At 44.9% G+C, this 18,201-nt stretch overlaps 1 protein-coding gene across 9 annotated transcripts in view; it reads right to left on the bottom strand.

Annotated features, from left to right (window-relative positions):
* Positions 1 to 17,723, bottom strand: part of LOC119970060 (mitogen-activated protein kinase kinase kinase kinase 3) — a 354,117-nt gene extending 336,394 nt beyond the window's left edge. For 6 of the 9 annotated variants that reach the window (XM_038804101.1, XM_038804091.1, XM_038804084.1 and 3 more), the window contains exon 1: positions 17,356 to 17,723. In XM_038804101.1, coding sequence (XP_038660029.1) covers positions 17,356 to 17,463 — 108 coding nt within the window. In that variant the 5' untranslated portion in view covers positions 17,464 to 17,723. The remainder of the gene's footprint in view (positions 1 to 17,355) is intronic. The other 3 variants (XM_038804074.1, XM_038804051.1, XM_038804065.1) reach the window with 2 other exon arrangements.
* Positions 17,724 to 18,201: the final 478 nt, after the last annotated feature.

Below are 18,201 nucleotides of genomic sequence, written 5' to 3' on the forward strand. Positions count from 1 at the left end.
CTGATCAACAGCTTGTTTTATCCTAGATGGCATCGAAGCTGAACTCTTCCAGACAAGTGGAAAGAATTCCTTTACACTCCTGACTTGTGCCTTGTAAATGGTGAAAAGACTTTGTGGAGTCAGAAAGTGAGTTAGTTGGCACAGCATTTCCAGCCTCTGACCTGTTCTTGCAGCCACAGAATAAATGTCTCCCCCTCCCGCTCTCTCTTTTTGGAGATGATCATTGCCTGGCACTTGTGTGGAACTAATGTTACTTGCAACTTATCTGCTCAAGCCTGAATGCTGTCCAGGTCTTGCTGCATTAAGGCACAGACTGCTTAAGTATCTGAAAAGTTGCAAATGTAACTGAACATTTGTGCAATCTTCAGCGAACATCCTCAGCGCACAGGTACAGCAGGCAGTAAAGGCGGCAAATGGTATGTTGGTCTTCATAGCGAGAGGAATTGTGTATAGGAATAGGGATGTTTTACTACAATTGCATAAGGCATTGGCGAGGCTACACCTGAAGTGTGCAGTTTTGGTGCACTTATCCGAGGAAAGGTGTTCTAGTTTTGGAGGAAATGCAGCTGATTATAGGCGGATTCCTGGAATGGTGAGGCTGTTATATGAGAGACTCAATCGGTTAGGATTATGTTCAAGTGAGAGGGTATTTCATAGAAACTTATAAAATTCTAACAGGATTAGACAGCGTAGATTCACAAAGAATGTTCCCAATGGTAGGGGAGTCCAGAACTAGGGGCCATAGATTGAAGATAAGGGGTAAACTTTCGGACTGAGGTGAGGAGAAACTTCTTCACCCACAGTGTAGTGAATCTGTAGAATTCACTTCCACAAAAAGCAGTTGAGGCCAAAACGTTGTGTAATTTCAAGAAGAAGTTAGATATAGCACTTGAGGCTGAAGAAATCAAGGGATTATGGGGGGAGAAAGGAGAAGAGAGAGGCTGGATCGGGATATTGAACTTGATGTTCCATCATGATCATAATGAATGGTGGAGCAGGCTCAAAGGGCCAAATGACCTCCCCATGCTTCTATTTTCTATGCATATCAACCTTTATGATGGCAATTGAAGCAGCTAAAGATGGTTGGGCCTAGGGCACTACCCTGAGGAACTCCTGCAGAGATGTTCTACAATGGAGATGATTGGCCTCCATCAACAACAATCTTTTGTGCTCGGTTCAACTCCAACCAGTGGAAAACTTTTCCCAATTCCCACTGCCTTCAATTTTCCTCAGGCTCCTTGATACCTACCACACCAGGTCAAATGCTACCTCAAGTCACTCTCACCTCATCTCTGGAATTCAGCGTATTGTCTATGTTTGACGTGGAGATGCCGGCGTTAGACTGGGGTGGGCACAGTAAGATGTCTTACAACACCAGACTCCAAACAAACCTGTTGGGACTTTAACCTAGTGTTATAAGACTTCTTACTATGTCTATGTTTGGACCAACGTTTTATTAGGTTCTGGAGCCAAACGGCCCTAGCAATGCCCCATCAACCCACCCTGCCCAAGTGTATACTGACCAGTGAAGGTAGGCTTTTGGTAGACAGTAACAATCTCCTGGGCCAGATGGAATTTATCCCAGAATACTGAGAGAAGCAAGGGAGAAAATTGCTGGGGCCTTGACTGACATCTTTGTATCCTCATTGGCAACAGGTGAGATCCCAGAGGACTAGAGAATAACTAATGTGGTGCCACTGTTTAAGAAAGGTAGCAGAGTTGAGTGTGAGGGGAGGAGGAGGGGGAGGAGAGGACGGGGGGGGGACGGGGGGGAACTCTACAGGTTAATGGTGACCATGGGCGGTCCCGGACTCCTTTTTCTTTTTCTCCTTTGTTTTTTGTTTCCACCGTGGGAGGGTTTGTTTTATTGGATGCATATATTGACAGGTGGGCCGTTGTTTGGGGTGGTGGGAGGATGGGATCATTTTTATTGTTAAGGGGATTGATTTTGTATTTGTTACCATTTACTGTCTGTGGGTGGGGTGTAAATTTTGAAGGAAAATGTGAAAATGGAGAATAAAAACATTTTTTAAAAAAGAAACGTAGTAGAGAATCCTGGAAACTATAGGCCGGTGAGCCTCACATCGGTAGTAGGTAAATTATTGGAGGGAATTCTCAGGGGCAGAATTTATACCCATTTGGAAACAAATGGACTCATAAACGCTAGACAGCATGGTTTTGTGAAGGGGAGGTCGTGCCTCACCAACTTGATCGAGTTTTTTTTTAATAAATTTTTTTTATTGGGTTTTTGAATAAAGTATATTTACTGTTATGTACACAAAATAGAATACATATATGAATATACATAGAAGAGAAGGGAACATACACAAAAAACAAAACAAACAAAACAAAAGTTAGAATAAAATAACTGGTTGGGTATTATGTGCTAGCTCAACAAAAGCAGCTCTGTACAATTGGCAGTATTGTTTTTAACACACAAGTAGGCATCTGTTTGTGTGTGTGTGTGTGCGTGTGTGTTGGGGGGGATACATATACATTTGGGCGCCGGGGAAACAAATACAGAACAATTACAGTTGATCGGGTTTTTTGAGGAGGTGACAAAGATGATTGATGAGGGGAGGGTGGGAGATGTTGTTTACATGGACTTCAGTAAAGCCTTTGACCATTCTACCCGTGTTTGCGTGGGTTTCGCCCCCACAACACAAAGATGTGCAGGGTAGGTGAATTGAACACACTAAATTGCCCCTTAATTGGAAAAAATGATTTGGGTACTCTACATTTCTTTTTAAAAGTTAAGCCTTTGACAAGGTGCCTCGTGGCAGACTGGTACAAAAGGTGAAGTCACACGGGATCAGAGGTGAGATGGTAAGATGGATACAGAACTGGCTCGGTCACAGAAGGCAACGGGTAGCAGTAGAAAGGTGTTTTTCTGAATGGAAGATTGTGACTAGTGGTGTTCCACAACGATTTGGAGGAAAATGTAGCCGGTCTGATTAGTAAGTTCGTGGATGACACCAAAGTTGGTGCAGTGGCAGATAGTGTTGAAGATTGTCAGAAGATACAGAAGGACATAGATAGATTGGAGACGTGGGCCGATAAATAGAAAATGGAGTTTAATCAGGACAAATGTGAGGTAATACATTTTGGTAGGTCTAACATGGAAGGGAAATATACCGTTGTGGAAGGGAAATTAATGAGTTGCCAACTTAGAAGCATGCTGGGAAATGCTAGACTATAGTTCAACACTGCTTTTGAATGAAAATAAGGTCAGGTAACATAAATGAAATACTGCTTCATATTCTGGTCTCGGCCTTATTATGAAAACACATTGTCCTCCAAAAGATAACAAAATGTGTACTCGAGTTGTTTTTAGCCAAGGGCAAGAACATATGTACTACGTATTTCACCTTGCGTACTTTCCAAGGTCTATTTAATACAAACATACCTGTTTACTTCAAGCTGTTATTTCAGACTATAAAATATGCTGTCTTCAATCGAATCTGAGTTCAGTGCACTGGCTTTGCAGCTGGAACACTCTCTCTCTGCAAATATATTTGTGTAAATAAATTTCCTTAAATCGAACCTCGAGGAATTTGTCTTTATTATAATTTCCACGACAATCGTAAATGGTAAAACTCTTAGGAATATAGAAAGTCAGAGAGATCTGGGAGTGCAGGTCCACAGATCTTTGAAGATGGCAACACAAGTGGACAAGGTAGTCAAGAAAGCATCCGGAATGCTCATCTTCATTGGACGGGGCATCGAGTATAAAAACTGGCAAGTCATGCTACAGTTGTATAGAACCCTGGTACGGCCGCACTTGGAATATTGTGTACAATTCTGGTTTCCACACTACCAGAAGAATGTGGAGGCTTTGGAGAGGGTGCAGAGGAGGTTTACCAGGATGTTGCCTGGTCTGGAGGGTGTTAGCTATGTGGAGAGGCTGAATGACTCAGACTGTTTTCATTAGAAAGACAGAGGTTAAGGAGCTAAAGGGGTTTATGGAACAGATGTGGGGGGTAGACCTGTGGAGGTTTAGACGGCCAAGAGCGAAGGAGTTTTCTTTTTTCTCCCATGTTCACAGAGTGTACGCCCGGATTGATTTTTTCATTTTGAACAGGGCTTTGCTGGCGGGGATGGTGGATGCCAAGTACTCGGCGATTGTTGTGTGGGACCATGCCCCACACCGGGTGGATTTACGGGTGAGCAAGGAGGGGGGTCAGCACCCGCAATGGAGATTGGATGTAGGGCTATTAGCAAATGAGGGGGTGTGCGGGCAGGTGAGGCAGGCCATCCAGAATTATTTGGAGATAAATGTTATGGGGGGGGGGGGGGGGGCTTCGGCATCAACAGTATGGGAAGCGCTGAAGGCAGTGGTTAGGGAGAAGCTGGAGCGGGCAGAGATGGATAGGCTGGTTAGGGAAATACTCCAGGTGGGCAGAAGGTACTCTGAAGCCCTGGATGCGGGACTGTTGAAGGAATGGCAGAAGCTGCAGATGGAGTTTGGTCTGTTATCCACAGGGAAGGTGGTGGGGCAGTTGAGGAAGGCCAGGGGGGGCGGTATACGAGTATGGGGAGAAGGCCAGTGGGATGCTCGCACACCAGCTAAGGAAAAGGGAGGCGGCCAGGGAGATAGGAAGAGTGAAGGACAGAGGGGGGAATATGTTCTTGTACCCAGCGGGTACAAGGAGTTTTATAGGCAGCTGTATGATTTGGATTTTGTTTATTGTCACATATACCAAGGTACAGTGAAAAGAAGTTTTCTGCGAGCAGCTCAACAGATCATTAAGTACATGAAAAGAAAAGGAAAAGAAAATACATAATAGACCAACACAAGTCACACAATGTAACTACATAACACCGGCATCAGGTGAAGCATACAGGGGTGTAGTGTTAATGAGGCAAGTCCATAAGAGGGTCATTTAGGAATCTGGTAACAGCGGGGAAGAAGCTGTTTTTGAGTCTGTTTGTGCGTGTTCTCAGACTTTTGTATCTCCTGCCCGATGGAAGAAGTTGGAAGAGTGAGTAAGCCGGGTGGGAGGGGTCTTTGATTATGCTGCCCGCTTTCCCCAGGCAGCGGGAGGTGTAGATGGAGTCAATGGATGGGAGGCAGGTTCGTGTGATGGACTGGGCTGTGTTCATGGCTCTAAGTTTCTTGCGGTCCTGGAACGAGCAGTTGCCATACCAGGCTATGATGCAGCTAGATAGGATGTTTTCCATGGTGCATCTCTAAAAGTTGGTAAGAGTTAATGTAGACATGCCGAATTTCCTTAGTTTCCTGAGGAAGTATAGGCGCTGTTGTGCTTTCTTGGTGGTAGCGTCGACGTGGGTGGACCAGGACAGATTTTTGGAGATATGTACCCCTAGGATTTGAAACTGCTAACCATCTCCACCTCAGCCCCATTGATGCTGACAGGGGTGTGTACAGCACTTTGCTTTCTGAAGTCAATGACCAGCTCTTTAGGTTTGCTGACATTGAGGGAGAGATTGTTGTCGCTGCACCACTCCACTAGGTTGTCTATATCTCTCCTGTATTCTGACTCGTCTTATTCCAGATCTGGCTCACTATGGTTGTATCGTCAGCAAACTTGTCGATGGAGTTGGAACCAAATTTTGCCTTGTAGTCCTGTGTGTACGGGAGTATAGTAGGGGGCTAGGTACACAGCCTTGCGGGGCCCCGGTATTGAGGACTATTGTGGAGGAGGTGTTGTTATTTATTTTTACTGTTTGTGGTCTTTGGGTTAGAAATTCGAAGATCCAGTTGCAGAGTGAGCAGCCAAGTCCGAGGTGTTGGAGCTTTGATATGAGCTTGGCTGGGATGGTATGAGTCGGGAACCCCCAGCTGGGTGGAGGGGATAAGCAGTTCTTGGAAGGGTTGGAGTTTCCGAAGGTAGAGGAAGAGTTAGTGGAGGGGCTGGGAGCCCCAATCGTGATTTTTGAAGTAGTAGATTGGAGGCCATGCAGTCGGGCAAGGCCCCGGGACCGGATGGCTACCCAGTGGGATTTTACAAGAAGTTTCTGGATTGCTAGGCCTGCTACTGGTGAGGGTATTTAATGAGGCAAGGAACGGTGTGTCCTTCCCCCAACAATGTCAAAGGCTTTGATTTCATTGATCCTGAAGCAGGAGAAGGACCCAGAGCAGTGTGGGTCATACCGACCAATCTCCTTACCGAATGTCAAATTGCTGGCCAAACTTTTGGCCTCAAGGATAGAGGACGGTGTTCCGGGGATGATAGGGGAAGACCAGACGAGGTTTGTTAAAGGCAGACAGCTAACGGCCAACGTTAGAAGGCTCCTAAATGTGATCATGAGGCCCTCCGAGGGGGGGGGGAAGGTGGAGGTAGTGGTCGTTATGGACGCGGAGAAGGCCTTTGACCAGATGGAATGGCATTATTTGTGGCAGGTCCTGAGACAGTTTGGGTTTGGGCAGAGCTTTATTGACTGGGTTCAGTTGCTGTACCAGGCACCGGTGGCGAGTGTGCAGACGCACCAGGTGAGTTCGGACTACTTTAGACTGCACCGGGGGACAAGACAAGGATGTCCTCTTTCCCCACTGTTGTTTGCCTTGGCTATAGAGCCATTGGCAATGGCGTTGAGAGCGTGTAAGGACTGGAAGGGGCTAGTCGGGGGGTGGAGAGAAAACACAGGGTCTTGTTATATTCAGACGACCTACTCCTATTTATTTCTGACCCATTAGGGGCGGATGTGGGAGATTATGCAGATCTTAGGGGAATTTGGCCGGTTCTTGGGGTACAAATTGAATATAGGTAAAAGTGAGGTTTTTGTGATCCAGGCGAGGGGGCAAGAGAGGAGACTGGTGGACTTGCCATTTCAAGTGATCAGAGAGTTTTCGCTATTTGGGTATCAGGTGGCACAGGGTTGTAAGCAGCTACATAAATTAAATCTGGCCCGGTTAGTTGAACAAATGACGGAGGACTTTCGGAGGTGGGACATGCTCCCGCTGTCACTGGAAGGGAGGGTACTGACCGTAAAAATGATGGTCCTCCCGAGATTTTTGTTTGTTTTTCAGTGCCTCCCTATTTTTATACCAAAGGCTTTTTCTAAGCGGGTGAAAAGGGCGATCTCTGGGTTTGTGTGGACAGGTAAAACTCCGCGAGTAAGGCAGCACGGTGGCGCAGTGGGTTAGTCCTGCTGCCTCACGGCGTCGAGGTCCCAGGTTCGATCTCGGCTCTGGGTCACTGTCCATGTGGAGTTTGCACATTCTCCCCGTGTTTGCATGGGTTTCACTTCCACAACCCAAAGGTGTGCAGGGTAGGTGGATTGGCCAGGCTAAATTGCCCCTTAATTGGAAAAAATTAATTGAGTACTCTAAATTTATTTTTTAAAAACCACGAGTAAAGAGGGGGGGGCTGGCACTGCCGAACTTTAGGAACTACTACTGGGTGGCAAATATAGCCATGATTAGGAAGTGGGTAATGGGGGAGAGGTCGCTATGGGAGCGGGTACAGGTGGCCTCATGTAAGGGCACACGTTTGGGGGCATTGGTAATGGCTCCTCTCCTGTTCTCGCCGGCTCGGTACTCCACAAGCCCAGTAGTAGTGGCGGCTCTGAGATTTTGGGGACAGTGGCGGAATCATATGGGAGTGGAGGGATCGTCAGTGTGGGCTCCAATTTGTAGTAATCACCGGTTTGTCCCGGGGAGGATGGATGGGGGCTTTCGGAGGTGGCAGAGAGCAGGGATTGAGAGGCTGGGGGATTTATTTATTGATGGGCTCTTTCCCTGTTGGAGGATTTAGAGGAGGAGTTTCGATATCTGCAGGTAAGGGATTTTGTGCAAACACAGGTCGACCTTTCCACTTCTACCGCCACAGGGGATAAGGTAGTTTCTAGAATTGGGGGGGGGAGGTTCGGAAATCTATATAAAGAACTTATGGAGTGGGAGGAAACACAGATAGGTGAGATAAAGCGTAAATGAGATGGTGAGCTGGGTAAGAAGATAGAGGCGGGTCTGTGGGAGGATGCGCTGAGCAGAGTCAACACATCCTCATCATATGCCAGGTTCAGCCTGATACAATTCAAGTGGTTCACCAGGCACATACGTTAGTGATTTGGATGCACAGGTTTTTTTGGGGTGGAGGACAAGTGTGTGAGGTGTGTAGGTGGGCTTGCAAACCATGTCCACATGTTTTGGGCATGCCCGAAGCTTATGGGATACTGGCAGGGATTTGCAGATGTCATGTCCATGGTACTAAAAGAAAGAGGATGGAGTGAGTCCAGAGGTGGCGATTTTTGGAGTGTCTGAAGGTCCGGGAGTCATGGGGGTAAGAGAGGTTGACGTTTTGGCTTTTGCATCCTTGGTAGCCCGTAAACGGATATTGCTAGTGTGGAGGGACTCAAAGCACCCAAAATCAGAAGTTTGGGTTAGCGACATGGCTGGGTTTCTTAGACTTGAGAAAATTATGTTTGCCCCGAGAGGATCAACGTTAGGGTTAGTTCGGAGGTGGCAGCCTTTATTCGACTTCTTCGGAGAAATCTAAACTGTCAGGAGATTCGGGCGGGGGGGGGGGGGGGGGGGGGGGGGGGGGGGCTATTTTCTGTTTAGATTAGACCGGAACAGTGGGAGATGTAGGGTTATGTTACGCACTGAACTATGTTTCCATTTATATCTTTTATTGTTATAAAACCATAAAAGCCTTAACAAAATGTTGTTTAAAAAAAAGAAAGACGGAGGCTTTGGGGTGACCAGATAGAGGTCTACAAGATTATAAGGGGCATGGATAGAGTGGATGGGCAGGCACTCTTTCCCAAGGTGGAGGGGTCAGTCATCGGGGGCATAGGTTTAAGGTCTGTGGAGCAAAGTTTAGAGGAGAAGTGCGAGGCAGATTTTTTACGCAGAGGGTGGCGAGTGCCTGGAACGCATTGCCAGGGGAAGTTGTGGAAGAAGATACATTAATGGCGTTCAAAGGCATCTTGACAAACACATGTATAGGATGGGTATAGAGGGATCGGCACAAGGAAATGCTGAGGGTTTTGGCAAAGGTTGGGATCATGACTGGTACAGGCTAGGAGGGTTGAAGGGCCTGTTCCTGTGCTGTATTGTTCTTTATTCTTCTTTGTTAACAGAATACATATTAGCAGATTTCTCAAGCCATTTCATGCTGCAACTGTGTAGCGGCTAAGCGAGTGGTATTTTCCAGCAACAGGATGCTGCCATCAATCCAAACAGATGTTCTGCCTACCACACAATTGAACAATGTTGTCCACAAATATCGATGCCAATGTGATGCTAGGTAAATAGGCTGTACATCCCAGTGACTAGTTGATCGAATCAAACAGCATGTTCCTTTGATTGTTTGGAACAGGCAGAGCAGGCCATATTCAAACAACTCACACTTGTAAAACACAAAACATCTAGTGTTAGTTGTGATTCCACAATTGGGCAGAACCTGAACACTCCCGAGCATGCTCATAGCTATACTAACAATCAATTTAAGACAGTCAAGCTAAAAACGTAGCTCATTTGCAATAGAAACAAATATTCATAGACAGAGACCCATTCGCTGCAAACAAAAGGAATATGTTCAAGCCATGCTTTTTTTTAATTACCCGGCACTTGGGAGAGCCTACAGTTCCTCCATGGCTTGCCCCATGGCAATGCCTTAGCCTTTACTCCTGTAGTCTAAATTGGTGTGATCATTTGAAATGTCACTCTTGTGTTCATCCTGATAAGAGCAAGACGAAAAGCTTTGATATGGTTTTCTTTTCAGCAATATTCAAAATTACCAATATATGTCAAGGGTCATCGAATCAGCTTTCTCCCAATTAAAAAGTGATGGAAAGAATCATCAATAATAGCAGCAATCAACAACTATTTATCAATAGCCCACTCACCATAGCTCAGTTCAGGCTCTGTTAAAATTACTCAGCTCCAAACCACATAATAGTCCTAATCCAGAAATGGAAGCAAAAGCCAAATGCCTGAGGATATATGAAATGAAAATTGCTTATTGTCACGAGTAGGCTTCAATAAAGTTACTGTGAAAAGTCCCTAGTCGCCACATTCCGGCGCCTGTTCGGGGAGGCTGGTACGGGAATTGAACTGTGCTGCTGGCCTGCCTTGGTCTGCTTTACAAGCCAGCGATTTAGCCCAGTGTGCTAAACCAGCCCAAGGCAACTGCCCAAGACAGCAAGACCGAGTCTTGTACTGATGTCAGTGGGGAATCAAAGGAAAAACCTGCCATTTACAGGTATTAAAAACAACACAAAGGAAGGTGGTGGCATTTGCCACAGACCAGTCATGGTATTGCAGGCACTGCTCAGGAAAGCCATCTCCAGCTGCTTTCCCTCCTCCTTCAAATTACATCAATGGTCTTCCATGCAACATCCAATCAGCAGTACTGCTAGTCTCTGACAATTAAGCATTCAGCTCCATTTACAACTCCTCCAATAAAGGAAAACAGTCCAAGCAATCTTGCAACAGGACCTGGATGACATCCTTGCTTATTTAACACATAGCAGGTAATATTTGGACTCCATAAATTCAAGACATCGTGAACAAAAAGAAGCCTAGCCATTTTTACTTCACTTTCAATGGCAATATCGCCAAGTCCCCAACCATCATCCAAGAGGTCACCGCTATCAGAAACCTAAATTAGTCATATCAACACAATCTACAAGATCGGGACAAATACTGGGAATGATGGTTCACCACCTGAAAGCTCAAAGCCTCTCCATCTGTATACAAGGCTGGTCAGGAACATTATGGGATACACACTGCTCATCTGGATGGGTGCGGCCACAACATTAATGCTCAACATAGTCTAAAATGGAGCGACTTGGAGAATTCAACCGCCACACTTTCCTCACTAACTTACTGACAGCAGAATGCATGATCTAGAGAACAGAGAGCAGTAATTCATCAACAGGGATCTCCCTCACTTTGACCCCTACTACCTGTACAGAGAAAGACAAAAGCAGCGAGATCACAGCCTGCAAGTACTGCTCCAAGTTGCACACCATCTTAATTGGGACAGGGACTGCTGTTTCTTCAACATATTTAGGTTAGAATTTTGGAAAACCTTTACCAATCAACACTGTGGAAGCACAGCAGCATTAGGATTGCAGCACTTCATGAAAGCCCATCACTGCCTTCTCAGAAAAACAAAGAATGGGAAATAACTGTGAATCTGCCGGCACCCACCAGAGAACAGAATGTTTAAAAATGGAAGCTCAGGCAATCATATAAAGGGAGCAGGGACTTTACTTCAAGTACAAATGCTGGCAATGTTTTCCTCTAGTTACATATATGTGACCAGCTATATTTCCCCATATCACCCGTAAAGTATTTTCTCCACCCTTCAAAAAACCATGACTCAGGAGGCTCAATGAGTCACTGCCGTGTGTAGAACTAAGCATTTATATCAGAATTTCACAACTTTGTCATGCTAACTGAATTTAGGGAGAACAATAATTTCCCCCTGAATCCCTGAGATAACAAGGAAAATATATAAATCTCGAAGTAAACAAAATAAATCAGGCAAGGATCACATCCCTGACTGCCATCCAATGATTTCTGTTGAATTAATTCAGGCTTGCGGGTGCCAGATCAATACTGAGCTTGGCTGTCATAATTAAATAGCTTGCCAACAGTCTCAGACATCAGGAATAATCACTCGGGCGAAGTACTGAATGGTGTAAACACCCTGTGAAACTATACAAAAGTCAGCACTTTTTGGGAGGGTTACATTGCATTGCCCTACAAACAATTCAAGAATTGCACAGTGACATGATGCAAAGCGCACATTATTCTACAAAACACAAATAATCGATTCTGACGATTTTCTCCACTATCCTTAATTTCTTCTGATTGCACAATTTATCAAAAAGAAATAAATTACTGAAACATAGGAAAAGGAGATTGTCGTTCAGCCCCTCGAGTCTTTTTAGTAATTCAAGTAGGTTATGGTTGATCTGTATCTTAATTCCATTATGGTCCTGTAATCCTTCATCACCAGTCATAAAAATCTATCCATCTTGGCATCAAAATTTTCAATTGATCTTGTTTCAACAGCTCTTTAAGGGACAGAGTCCGGATTTCCTCTAACCTTGATGTGAAAAACCAGGGGAAACGGTTTTTCTCAATCTACCCTATCAAATCACCCTAAATCCAAACAGCTCAAGAGAATACAAGCCTAATATACGCATCCTGTCATCTTCATTTAACTCTTCTAACCCCAGTTTCATTCTGATGAACCTGTGCTGCACACCCTCCGGAGGCAATTTATTCTTCCTGAGGAGTGGAGCCTACAACACTGTGCAGTACTCCAGATGGATTTAACCAATGTTCTATACAGCTGTAATATAACATCCACCCCTTTGTATTCCAGCTCTCTTGAGATAAAGGCCAATGTCTTTCCACCTATCCACTAGCTTTTAGTTATTTCTGTACTCCCAAATCTCCCTGTTCATCCATCATTCTTAGATTCTCACCCTTTTCAAAAGTACTATGATTTTAGGTCCAAAGTGAATGATCTTACACTTTCCCACTGACTTCGATTTGCCACATTGTGAAACAGACTGGTAAGCTCAAGGAGATACTTGTGAGGAAGGAAGATGTGTTGGGCATTTTGAAAACCTTGAGGATAGACAATTCCCCTGGACCTGACGGGATATATCCAAGGATTCTATGGGAAGAGATGAAATTGCAGAGCCGTTGGCAATGATCGTTTTGTCCTTCCTGTCAACAGGGGTGGTAGCAGGGGATTGGAGAGTGGCGAATGTCGTGTCCCTGTTCAAAAAAGGGAATAGGGATAACCCTGGGAATTACAGGTCAGTTAGTCTTACTTCGGTGGTAGGCAAAGTAATGGAAAGGGTGCTGAGGGATAGGATTTCTGAGCATCTGGAAAGACACTGCTTGATTAGGGATAGTCAGCACAATTTGTGAGGGGTAGGCCTTGCCTCACAAGTCTTATTGAATTCTTTGAGGAGGTGACCAAGCACGTGGATGAAGGTAAAGCAGTGGATGTGGTGTACATGGATTTTAGTCCGGCATTTGATAAGGTTCCCCATGGAAGGCTTATGCAGAAAGTAAGGAGACATGGGATAGTGGGAAATTTGGCCAGTTGGATAACAAACTGGCTAACCGATAGAAGTCAGAGAGTGGTGGTGGATGGCAAATATTCAGCCTGGAGCCCAGTTACCAGTGGCGTACAGCAGGGATCAGTTCTGGGTCCTCTGCCTTTGGTGATTTTCATTCATGACTTCGATGAGGGAGTTGAAGGCTGGGTCAGTAAATTTGCAGACGATACGAAGATCGGTGGAGTTGTGAATAGTGAGGAGGGCTGTTGTCGGCTGCAAAGAGACATAGATAGGATGCAGAGCTGGGCTGAGAAGTGGCAGATGGAGTTTAACCCTGAAAAGTGTGAGGTTGTCCATTTTGGAAGGACAAATATGAATGCGGAATACAGGGTTAACGGTAGGGTTCTTGGCAATGTGGAGGAGCAGAGAGATCTTGGGGTCTATGTTCATAGACCTTTGAAAGTTGCCACTCAAGTGGATAGAGCTGTGAAGAAGGCCTATGGTATGTTAGCGTTCATTTGCAGAGGGATTGAATTTAAGAGCTGTGAGGTGATGATGCAGCTGTACAAAACCTTGGTACGGCCACATTTGGAGTACTGTGTGCAGTTCTGGTCGCCTCATTTTAGGAAGGATGTGGAAGCTTTGGAAAAGGTGCAAAGGGGATTTACCAGGATGTTGCCTGAATGGACAGTAGGTCTTACGAGGAAAGGTTGAGGGTGCTAGGCCTTTTCTCATTAGAACGGAGAAGGATGAGGGGCAACTTGATAGAGGTTTATAAGATAATCAGGGGAATAGATAGAGTAGACAGTCAGACACTTTTTTCCCCGGGTGGAACAAACCATTACAAGGGGACATAAATTTAAGGTGAATGGTGGAAGATATAGGGGGGATGTCAGAGGTAGGTTCTTCACCCAGAGAGTAGTGGGGGCATGGAATGCACTGCCTGTGGAAGTAGTTGAGTCTGAAACATTAAGGACCTTCAAGCTGCTATTGGATAGGTACATGGATTACGGTAGAATGATGGGGTGTAGATTAATTTGTTCTTAATCTAGGACATAAATTCAGCTCAACATCATGGGCCGAAGGGCCTGTTCTGTGCTGTATTTTTTTTCTATGTTCTATTTCTGCCCCATCCTCGATATAATCTATCAATATCCCTTTGCAATTTCCTGCTCCCATCAATATTATTACTGTGCCCTCTATATTAGTATCAGTAAACTTAAATAAATAACTCGCTATTCATTGATTCATGTCATGTTTAAGCATAGTGAAAAGCTGATAGAGCTGTGAAGAAGACCTATGGTATGTAGTACAGATTCTTGGGGACACCACAAGTCACATTCTGCCAGTTATCCCTTTGTGTCTCCCATCTCCTAACCAAGTTCCAATCCACTAGATTGCCTCCATTTTCATGTGCATTCATTTTCATTAACACTCTTACGTGAAAGTTTGTCAAATGCTTTCTGAAAGTCCATAAAAATAACATCCATAAATTTTCTCTCATCTATCACCTTACTTATCTCCTTTCAAAATTTCAATCAGGCCCATGAGATATGACTTGCACTGTCCAAATCTTTGCTGGATCTCTCTGACCAGCTCATCTTTACCCAAATGCTCAGGCACTGTTTCTCTAGCAACAGGGTTGGGTAACTTTATCTGACGTTAAACTAATAGGCCTACAACATGCTAGTTTCTATCTCTTACCATTCTTCAATAATTGTGACTAATGAAAGAGTAGAACATTAATTTGTGGAGAGGCAATTTTACACAAGTCTATTTAATGCTGCCACCTGAATCAAATATAGTCTTAAAACATATACACAGGTAGTGAATAACCAATTGCATCTTTAAACTTCTAAGCAATATATGTGCTATTATTTCAAATTATTTGCGCTCTATTCTGCCATCATTGTGCAGCATACTAGCAACTGCATTCTGTGGTGTCCGATAAGTTACTTTTACTCTGAGCAAAACAGCAGAATAAAGATCACATGAATCTTCCAAATGCCTTTGTGACATCACCAACACAGATGCCAATGAAGCAAGATTCCTCTACTTAAAATCTCTTAAAAACCTACTTTGCAAACAATCCTCATTTTTAAAGGGCAGATTATTCCAAAGTCAGGAATGCAGTCAAACAGTGAAATCAAACCCAGAGTGCTAACACACCAAGATTTTTAAAATATGTTGAAGAGGAGAGCAAAGATTTTGCCAAACAATCTTGCACCGAGTCTAACTTCCTGTATTTAATGACGGAGAGGCACTGCCCTCCTCAGTACCAAGAATGTGCATCCTGTACCATTCCCTGTAATTTGCTGCAATGTCAGAAAATGCCATTACATAAATTATAGGTATTCCCAATCCATTAATGTCAAATTCACTTGGTAAAATCAAAAAACAGCACAGCAAGCATGAAGGTGGGTTGGAAACAGCAAACAGGATCAATATGCAAGGTACTGGCCAAACACAGACCACATTAGGTTATTCAATAGGGATACATTGAGGAGCAATGAGCATGGCCTGTAACATAGAAATGGGAAGCAATATGGACCAAATGTTCAACTCAAGCTTGATTTTATTGATGAGTTCATATTGAAACCATTGGGTTACGTAAATATATAAAAATCTGTGTTAAGGGACTCCATACATCTAGTGCTGTTTCACAAAAAAATCAGTCGAGAACCAGTCCAGCTGTCAGAACATTTATTTGGTTACTTAATTGAGTTTAAGATTCAAATTAAATTCCTAAGGTAAGTCGGGCAACCCGAAAACATGATTGACCGGAGTCTTCTAGCATTGTTGTGTAATGGGTTTATGTGACAGTTACGTTACTCAGCACTCAGTCTTGTTATTGAATTAAATTGAGGGTGGGGAATGGAGGGAAGCTATATGTAGTTGTTCAACTTTTCCAGTACGGATCCCTTTAGAGGAACCCATAAGTTCTAACAAATTATGACGGAGTACATAATAACACAAGTCACACACACAATAACACAGGTCACATAGCACCTCTTGTACAGCCAGCATATATTGCCCATATCTAGCTGCCATGATGACAATAGCCAGACCAGAGAATAGTCAAGAGTTGCCAATGTTATTATGGAATCATAGAATATACAGTACAGAAGGAGGCCATTTGACCCATCGAGTCTGCACCATCTCCCTTAGGAAAGAGCACCCCATTACGCATCCACCTTATTCCTGTAACCCAGCAACCCCACCTAACCTTTTTGGACACACAGAGCAATTTATCATCGCCAGTTCGCCTAACCTGCACATCTTTGGACTGTGGGAGGAAACCAGAGCACCCGGAGGAAACCCACGGACACACGGGGAGAACATGCAGGCTCCGTACAGTCAGTGACCCAAGCCGGGAATCGAACCTGGGACCCTGGAGCTGTGAAACAATTGTGCTAACCACTGTGCTACCTTGCTGCCATGTTGGTACTTGCATTGGAGTATCATCATAGAATAGAATCCCAGAATGGTTCCAGCACAGATGGTGGTCATATAGCCCAGTGCTCAGGAAGAGCAACATACCTAGGCACATTCCCCCACCGTCTCTATGTATCCCTGTAATTTATTAGGTTTCAGATAATCATCTAATTCTCATCTGAAGGCTTTGATTGAATCTGCCTCCACCACACTTTCAGGCAGAGCATTCCATATCCTCACCACCTAACGCTTTAAAAGTTTTTCCTCATGTCAACACTCCTTCTTTACCAATCATCTTAAATCATTGTAATCTGGTATCTCCAACCGTACGTCAACAGGAACAGTTTCTTCTCGTCTACTCTGTCCGAATCTCTCAAGATGTTGAAAATCTCGATCAAATCTCTTCTTGATCTTGCCTTCTATACAGACCAGTCTAGGTAGGAACAAAAGTTCCTTCCCTCAGGACATCATATGGGTTTGTCAACAAAATGGCATTTTTTTTCCAATTTGATACCAACTCTTATTTACAGATTTTGAAAACAAAGCGGAATAACCTCTGAAAGTGTCTTAAACGGGAACTCGCACTCTCTGGAATTCCTGCTCCACAAATTAACGCCGCCGATGCGCCATTAAAGAGCAACAAGTTTTCATCAATTCCAGTTCTTATATATGTTAAATTAACAACGGACGAAGGGCACACGCCGTTCCTTGCTGCTGAAAGCGGTCGAGATAAACATGCCCCCCCGTTAGAGGCAGGGAGAGGGCCGTCCTGTCAGCTGGGGGGGGGGGGCACAGATCGGGTGGAGGGGTGTCTGCCCTGAAGGGTTTGAGGGGGTGAAGCCCGGCCTCTGGCGCACCCCCCCCCCTCCCTCCCCTGGTCGGGGCCTAGTGTGTCCTGGGGCTCGAGTACTGCAGACAAACCTTGTAAACATCGCCGTAGGTGCCGCTCCCGATCCTCTGGATCAGCTCGAAGTCCTCCTGCGGGTTCCTCCGGGACAGGTCGAAGCTTCCCTGCGAGTGGGAAGACATGGTGGCGCCGGGCAGAAAGAGCTAGAACAAGTGGGGGGATTCGGTGGGACCTTCCTGCGGGAGGTGCGGGCGCCTCTCACTCATTCCAACCCCCGCTTATACTTGAACACACATTTCCAAATCAACGCCGGGAGAAAAAAAGAAACCTCCAGCGAAGTGGCCGCGCTGCCCGCCACCCACCCTCCCTCCCCACAGCGACAGCAGCTTCTTCCCCAAACCCTGAGAAATCACAATCCAACACTCGCACCAAACATGGCCTCCGAACGGCTGCAACAGCGCACGCGCGCTCCCCATCCAACTCTGGGATGAAAGGGCTGGGATTGGGATAGTTGATGCCAAACTGTGCTGCGTATGGTATATGTGGATGTGAACACACACATTCCTATATTATAAATATGTGTATGCAGTGAATGATCAATAGGATAGTTGATGCCAAAATGTCCTGCGTCTGGTATATATGATGTGAACTCACGCATCCCTATATATTAGAAATATGTGTACGCATTGAATTATCACTGGGATAGTTGATGCCAAGCTGTATTGTGTATGGCAGTGCTTTTCAAACTTTGTTTTCCATGGGCACATTTTTACCAACCAGTCAACCTTTGGGACTCATGCTGGCCAACCTTTCTGTTCCACGCCGGCCGACCTCCGTGACATACCATTTTTGCTTACCTTTAATGCAGCAGGTGAGCCTGCTTGGTCCACACAATCTCACTTGCTTTGTCATTCAATGTT

Source organism: Scyliorhinus canicula, chromosome 1 (assembly GCF_902713615.1).
Source record: "Scyliorhinus canicula chromosome 1, sScyCan1.1, whole genome shotgun sequence".
Lineage (NCBI taxonomy): Eukaryota > Metazoa > Chordata > Chondrichthyes > Carcharhiniformes > Scyliorhinidae > Scyliorhinus > Scyliorhinus canicula.